Here is a 7,757-nt window from a genome sequence, read left to right on the forward strand (position 1 = left end):
ATAAACAATGTTAAAGATGAATTTCACTGATAGAATGATTTATTTATTAAAAATAAAAATCTATAGATACTACGATAATATTGTAGTCTTTTTGGCCACGATAATAATGTAAAAAAATCTGATATTGTGACAGCCCTAGTTACAATGTTAAGAGTATATATAAACTTGAATTTCTCAGCCCAGGTAACACAAAGAACGACAAAACCATTGAAAATTTACATATACTTTGGACACTGTAACAGTACAAAGCGAAAGTATGCAAGGTTAGATTTTAAAATTATGATTTAAATTCTGAGATCTGAAGACAGGAAAATCACAGTAGCTCTTTGAGATTTCAAATATTTATTCATTTTCCCTTCTTTTTTTATATCGACATCTGTTTTATCCATTTCGTGTAAAAAAAGAAAAAATATTATTTAACCAGAAAAAAGAGACATTCTAAGAGCAAACGGACAACACAATTTAAACAAAACAAAGATGTGATATCAAGGCTTTTGGTGGTTTGGCACGATCCTGAGATCCAGTCTGCGTGTTGAGCCTCACAGGTGGTTCTGATCAGGCACTAGCCACCACTGCAGTGTGAAAGCACTCCAACAACAAACCTACATCATGCCGTCATGGCTGGAGGTCAAAACTGTTAAACCAGGGCTTGAACAGTTAATATAAATTGTTTTACCACAGGAATAATTGGATTTTTACAGGTCTCTGATTTCACTCGATCCGTTCATGAATGAAAGTGAAACATGTGGGCTGAAACTGGATGGTGCTTCCAAACCATTCAAGCTCTGTTGATAATTTGTCATGTGAGCAAAGTGAGCAACAGGAAGCACGGACGCTTTTGTCCATGTAGCTGTGTAAGGCGATACGTAGTGAAAAGTTGAATGTCGGGCGGATGGCGTTTGACTGTAAATATCGGATCTTTACTCAGAGCTAGGTGAAGCGGCGGAGTCCAACTCATCTGCTTCCTGGTCATGAGGAGATGCAGGTTGTCCTCCTTTTACTCTCTTCCACTTCATTCTTCTGTTTTGAAACCACACTTTCACCTGTGAATAAAAATGATAAGCAATGCATTAAAACTGTCTGGAAATGATTCTACCAATAAATCGTGCGCTCTTCTAAGTGATTCAAAAGAGTTTTGAAGCCAGCAAATCAAAAGATTTGCGACATTGTTTCTGACAGCTAAACTTGGAGGACCGCATGCATGTGACCCTTGTGCATCCCAATCGGCATTCTCCACGGAAACGCAGGAACACGGGCCATCTGTTCCCACACTATTTTTACATGCTCCTTCTCGGCAGAATCTGTCTGCCACTCATTTCGAAAGAAAAGGGTGGCAGGCGGCCAAGATATGTAGGATGCTTCGGAAAATGTAGAGAAAGAATTGCAAAGGGATTCAGGAGAAGGCCAGAGCTGTGTTGGGATCTAGCATCTGCTATGGACCTCGAGCCTGGGAAAACCATCAAGGACCGAGCAAACTGGTCTGTTTTTTTTTAAGAAACTCAAGGATTGATGAGACGACAGCTCTACCTCCATTGCCAATCATATTTCACACAGACCCATTTAGACTTGATGAATGAGTGTTTTCCTGCCATTTTCAGCCAAAAATACCACTAGCTCGAGTTGATATATCTATTGTACCTGTCTCTCAGTGAGGTCAAGGTTGACAGCGATCTCGTAGCGACGCAGACGGGTCAAGTAGTTGTGGTGGGTGAATTCGGCCTCAAGCTCCCGGAGCTGCTCCTTGGTGAAAGCCGTCCTTTCCTTTCTCGCCTTGCAGTTGGAATCAGGCTTGAAGCTTGAATCCTGAATTTCTGAAAGACACAAAATGTCAATGTTACGGTTATTTTTGTGCTCCTTCCAATGAAGCTGAATCATGAAATAAATCATCACTGCAGAAAATGTTTTATTTTTTTATAATTATTAAAAATAAGTTTTATATTAATCAAAGAAAGTTAATCAATATGGCTACATCAATCTAACTCAACTTTTAAAAAAGAATGAGTTCCTTTACACTAAATGTATCTACATGCATAAAAATCCTGGTGACAGTAAGTAGCTACAACTCCCTCAAGGAACCATGCATTTTCATGCCTGTAAGGTTTAAACTCTTTTCGCATTGTAACATGGTTACAAGCGATTTTGTGGGCCACACGGGCTACACATTTGCACAGGGCTCAGAGCAGATCACAGGGTGTTTGTGCCCCCATTAAAACCCTCTGGGAGTTTGGGGAGTGTTGGGGCGCTTGAAACTGACCGCAGAGGACTCGAGTTAGCATGGAATGCGCCGGAACATTGTTAAGTCCGCTAACAAAAGAACAAAGGTTTGGACGGGTCCAGCTGAAGCCTGTGTGTGTGTGTGTGGGGGGAGAGTGTAAATTTGTGTGGTTTGTGTGCCCCACACATTACCTGACACTGTAACTTAATCCATGTCAGAAAATATAGCTGGTGAACAGACGCAACATGTTGAAAATGCACTGTAATGTTAGTACAGTTAGTGTGTAGAGATGTTTAAATCGCTTACGTTACACAGATTGTTAGTTAGTTTTTCCAACCTCGTGTGAACTCAATTAACATTTGCACTATAGTAGCACCAAAAAGCTGTCGCAATTACTCTGAAACGACTTTAATTTGTCAATGTAACAACTTGCACTTCGTGTTTGCCAGACCCTGGCCAGACTATGCGATGGACTCCAGTCAAACTGCCAGATGTTAGTGTGAAAGTGAGACAGATCGCTAGTAACAGGAGAAAATGCCTTCTCACATATGGCAACCTGTGGCCTCTGTTTCTTAAAGAAAGCGCGTTATTATCGTCATTAAAGTCTTGTTCATTTAAATGCACTGCCGAGGGTAGTAAATGGAAAGGTGGTGGCAGGTTGAGGGAGAAACACCTGGCACTCTGTGTGTGTGTGCGCGTGCGTGCGCACGTGTGTGTACCTCCAGAAAACAGACTCCAATAAATTTCCCCAGAAAAAGCCCATAAACTTGTAGGGAGCAAGTTCTGCCCTCACTGGGGTGTCTGTTGGGCATTTGGTATTTTATGTAGAAGGCACTATAAAGTCATTTGTTCAAACGAAGTCAGATTGACTTGACAGTTAAACTTCAATTTACGTCAGTTTATGGTCTGTCAGACCAAAAGGGAACAATTGCCTTTTGCAGTAAGAATAGACTTTAAACTGTAAACATCAGGCACACATTGATGCTTAAATCTTTTAAAGACTTTTAACAAAAATATGTATTCTAAAATCTCGTATCTTCATATTACGTGATTATTGTTATTCACCCTTTATGTTTTTCACTGGGTTTTGCAACTATCAAACCAATACAAAGTATTCAAAGGTGTTTGACACAGTATTGAATCATTTAAAAAGTACAGTGTTTTTTTTCCATTTCCTGCAAAACTGTGAATTTGGACATCATAAAACTAGAGAAAAAAGAAAAATTGTGTCTAACCTAAATTGAGGTGAAAAGAAAGCAATGCGTCAATTTAAAATGTATAACTTACGTTTTCTATTCATGTAAATATATTAATATAAATTATATTTGGAATTAAAAAGCGAGTTTGTATAAGTTTGTTATCTGCCTTCATAGGCCAAGTTTATTAAAGTCTTTATTTTCTCCACACAACCACACTTGTCTAAACTGAAGTCAACTTTAGACTTGTGACGTGAGAAAAAGATGATGAGCACATTATGCGTGATGTTGAATTCATTTCGGGAATAAAAATCCCATCTGTTTACAATTTCGAGCAATCATACAGTGTCTGCTTGTCATTTCAGGTAAAAACCTGCTGAAAACATAATCACTACCAGATCTTATTATAATATGCTCGCCAAAACTTTCACACCTCGCGTCTTTCCACCTTTACACTGACAATTCATTAAAATCCATACTAGCTCTGATCATATTTATGCGCGCTACAAACCCAACCTCAGTGATGAATATTTTCATGATGTTGAATTTCTCTCCAGTCTAATACAGAGTTGTTCTGCGGAGATCCTGTTACTGCTTAACGACAGGAAAATGTCAATGGATAAGAATGCAGAAGTGGGATGGTAGGCAAGTTATATTACATACGTGGTCTGGCTTGTTTCGACCGCAAGTGATGGAAGGTTACGTTAAGGTAACTCCGCGAGGGAAGTGGTATATTTATTCCCCACATTATACTAAAAGGCCTTGGTGAGTTATTGTAGTAAAGGGTCTGATGGATTTGAGGTGGGAATTTTAAAACGCCACATGTGATTGTCTCAGAACGAGTATTGTCTTGCTGATTTGGCTAATGTATATACGAAGCGACTCGAGTACGATTGGGGAAATGTATTTATCTTCGAGAAATTTTTCCCGATCCCACAAACGCAAAGCTGTCTCAGTTTCCACAGCAAGTCTGAGAGATGAAATTAATGCCTGCACCAGATGTGCCACAAATACTGAGGTTCAATTTTCCAACTCTCGGTATAGCGTGGAATTAGAAGTACGCAGAGAGCTCATTAATATGAGCTTTCGTTATTGTGTATATGTAATCATTTCTGACCATCATTCGCCATGACTGTTAAAACCAATATTGTTTGAGACATCATTTGGAGAAAATAGCCCTGACAATAAATACACACACAAAAAAAAATAGGATGCCTAGAGGTATATGTAACTTTATAATCTTTGCTTAACAATAACATGTTTATATTGATCCAAAATGTTAGTACACATAGCATCTCTGATATTAAACGCAAAGAAAGCTGGAAATCTGACCTAAAGAGATTTAATACATGTAAATCACAGTACTTGACTGTTCAATTACTGTGTGTTTAGTTGACGTAACGTTAAAGTACTTTGGATTCTCCATCATAATAAACAAATTATAGTAGAAATCAGATCTGGGTTGAGAAATGGTGTCAGATATGACTGTATGTCAAACCAGCCAAACAGGTGGTTTAAAAACAATAGCAGTCATGAACAGAACTTTACCTAAGAGCTCACAACAATTGAAGGAAGCAACTGCAAAATAAAATGTGTGGAACGTGTTGTGTGTCATCCTCCGTGTGCATGCTCCCTGTGAGTATTTTTAAACAGAAAAATGTGTTACACATCCTTTTAAGTAGTTTGTTATTCTCTGTATTTGGAAAGTACCTGCATTCCTGCCCTAAATCAATACATGCCAAGCACAAAGATGCTTAAAAGTCACTTATCACCACAGTGATGTGCGTTTAATAATATGTACCAGTCAATATTTAACAGGATCAGTACTGTCAACACAACTCCACACAGCTTAACGTTTTCCTAATTCGCTATATATTCTCAATAGCCAAAAAGAACAGAACATTCACATTAGTCTGAGTGAATCACACCTCATATCTCATTCACTCTGGCCAAAATGACTCACCTGTGATTTCTCTTTTCCGTTTATTGCTTTTTTTCTCCATGTCCACTGCCACCACGCTCTGAGGTGAGTATTCTCCCTCTAGACATGCACCAGGCAGCCTATCTCCACCTGCATTGTTCATTTCAGCCCCTGCCACTGCTTCTGTCGCCCCCTGGCACGGCTCCTGTCCTCTGCCTCGCGGTTCGCAGGGAGGGAACTGCCACTCCGCCCGCTGGTACCCGCCGTGCGTCTCCGGATACAGTCTGTCCTCTCGTGGGTAAGCGTGTGGGGCAGGCACCAGACAGGAGCTGGAGAAGTCTGTGTAGGCCAGGAAATCGTGCTTCTGGTGCAGGGAGAAAGGGGCCTGCTGGTACGGCTGTAGCCCGGCTCCAGAACCTCCGGTGTGGGGGCTCCTGACGCAGCCCCACAGAGCACCGCCCGCATGAGGGCTCCGCATGCAACTGCTGGCTGGCTGATCCATGCTGAAGAGCACACAGCTGGGGTCACACGAAAGCAAGGTCCCCTCAAAGACGCAGATGTTTGGGTCTGGCACAAGTCATCCACTTCATGCACATTAATGTCTGCCTTTGCAAATCACGCTCAGATGCGATTAGGTTCACCCCAATACGGATGTATGAAAGTAGGCACCTTCCAAAAGTGTTCTTGCTCTCTCTGGTCTTCACTTTAAAAGTGTATGGTGGGCTCTGGTGTAACACATCAACAAACACTCTCATTCAGTTCTAACTCACTACATCCACTCTCAACTCCACACGCTGCTTTTCACAGTTCAAGACAATCCTGACAAGTGATCCCTCCTCCTTTTTAAACGTTTAGGTGGGAAAGACCAGCAAGTTTATGGAGTGTAACGTGAGCTTGCAGAGGAGGAGTCCTGTGGTCCACATGTCGGTACCCCCCAACTCAGCCCTGCCTCGTATACTATTAATCATGAGGGATTTTATATGCACATCTAATGGGATTTCCAGGTGTTGGCTTTAAAGGAACATCGTCTGTAAAATATAAAATGAACACCCACACAGGAAAGTTGACCAGATCCTTTAAAGCTTCTTTTTCCCTCAAAACCCCATTTTCACTCTTTCACTTTTAAATTATATCAATATGCACACATCTCAAACTTGTCTGTAAAACAATATTTCGTAATCTGTGTTATGGATTTGAATACTCGACACTGCTTGCGAGAGAGCGGGAATGTGCTTACCTACACAGCTCAAGTACAACAAACACACTGACATGCCATACTAGCTGTCTTAATAATGTATACGATAGATAAAACAACTCAGTTAAAAATACAAATAATACCTTTGTGACCGGTTCTTAATTATTAAAATAATTGGTAAAGATAGCTCAAAATGACTGCAATTAGCTCTATAGACTATTTTGAAATGGTTAACAGTACATCCTCTTTTAGTTTTTATTTTATTAAATTTCACATATATATATTAAAAAACAGATATATATTGCACTGTTATTAATTTTATGTAATGTTCAAAATATAAAGCAGGAACAGTGTTGCAAAATGGTCTATATGCTAGGATAAATAGTTGAGTACATGTGTTCTAATTTAGATTCAGCGAATTAATGTTTTAGCAAAAAGAAAGAAAAGGTATAGAAGAAAGAAAGAAAGATAGAAAGAAAGAAAGTGCTTGGATTCAATGATAAGCAAACCTATCTTTGCCATAATATTAATTTATGTTTATTATAAACCAACCAGTGTTTTCTCCAAATATGATGTCATTTCTCCTGTATCCTATCCATGTGTTTGCTCTGGCATGTAGAGTAGAAAAAAAATTCATTTTGAACAATTTCATTTGACATTTGAATGTGGTTGAGGTCGGAATCTCTCTCTCTGTGTCTATCCACACTCTGCATTACAAATAATGGAAAGCGTACATGTTTAGCTGCTTTCATAAGAACTGTGGTTATTTTTATTGTTGTTTTGCTTTGTCCTCTGTGTAATCCTGACATTTGTAAAAAGAACAGTTCGACAACAGCAGTGTAATAGTTGAGGTAAGGGTGAAATCCTTTCCAATTACCAAGCACATAGCTGAGCCATGAAGCATCCACCTCTTTACTGGCAATCTGGGCCGTAGCATGACCACAGGGGGCTGGGGTTAGACAGCATTTGCGTTTAGTTCGGGCCATCTGTGTGAGAGTTTTTCTTCTCTGTGTGAGTGAGTCCACGCACATTTTGGGTCTTGAGGTAGTCACCTTTCCTCGCTCGAACCTGTTGCCGTCAGTCGACCAGGGCAGGTTGGGGGCAAAGTGTGTGTTTTTGTGTTTTCATTTGATCCATCTTCATGACACCAGAGAGAATAAGAAGGATGAAAGAGAGTTGTAATGGAGGACCGGCACAGGCCAGGCTCAGGTCACGGAGCTGTGGGAGCAG

At 40.1% G+C, this 7,757-nt stretch overlaps 1 protein-coding gene across 1 annotated transcript; it reads right to left on the reverse strand.

Annotated features, from left to right (window-relative positions):
• Positions 1-327: 327 nt before the first annotated feature.
• On the reverse strand, positions 328-6,151 carry meox1 (mesenchyme homeobox 1). Its single transcript, XM_079475792.1, has 3 exons — positions 5,375-6,151; positions 1,639-1,811; positions 328-1,043 (listed from the first exon to the last, which is right to left on the reverse strand). Exons 1-3 carry the CDS (start codon positions 5,832-5,834, stop codon positions 921-923), a joined length of 756 nt encoding a protein of 251 aa, XP_079331918.1. The 5' UTR covers positions 5,835-6,151; the 3' UTR covers positions 328-920.
• Positions 6,152-7,757: the final 1,606 nt, after the last annotated feature.

The sequence above is a fragment of the Barbatula barbatula genome (assembly GCF_947034865.1).
Source record: "Barbatula barbatula genome assembly, chromosome: 16".
Taxonomy (NCBI): Eukaryota; Metazoa; Chordata; class Actinopteri; order Cypriniformes; family Nemacheilidae; genus Barbatula; species Barbatula barbatula.

Excerpts from the sequence above, each read along its gene's own strand:
- meox1 (XM_079475792.1), bottom strand. The coding sequence starts at position 5,834 with ATGGATCAGCCAGCCAGCAGTTGCATGCGGAGCCCTCATGCGGGCGGT. Across the intron at positions 1,812-5,374 it reads ACGGAAAAGAGAAATCACAG|AAATTCAGGATTCAAGCTTC; the intron begins GTGAGTCATTTT and ends TGTGTCTTTCAG. Across the intron at positions 1,044-1,638 it reads TTGACCTCACTGAGAGACAG|GTGAAAGTGTGGTTTCAAAA; the intron begins GTACAATAGATA and ends TTTTATTCACAG.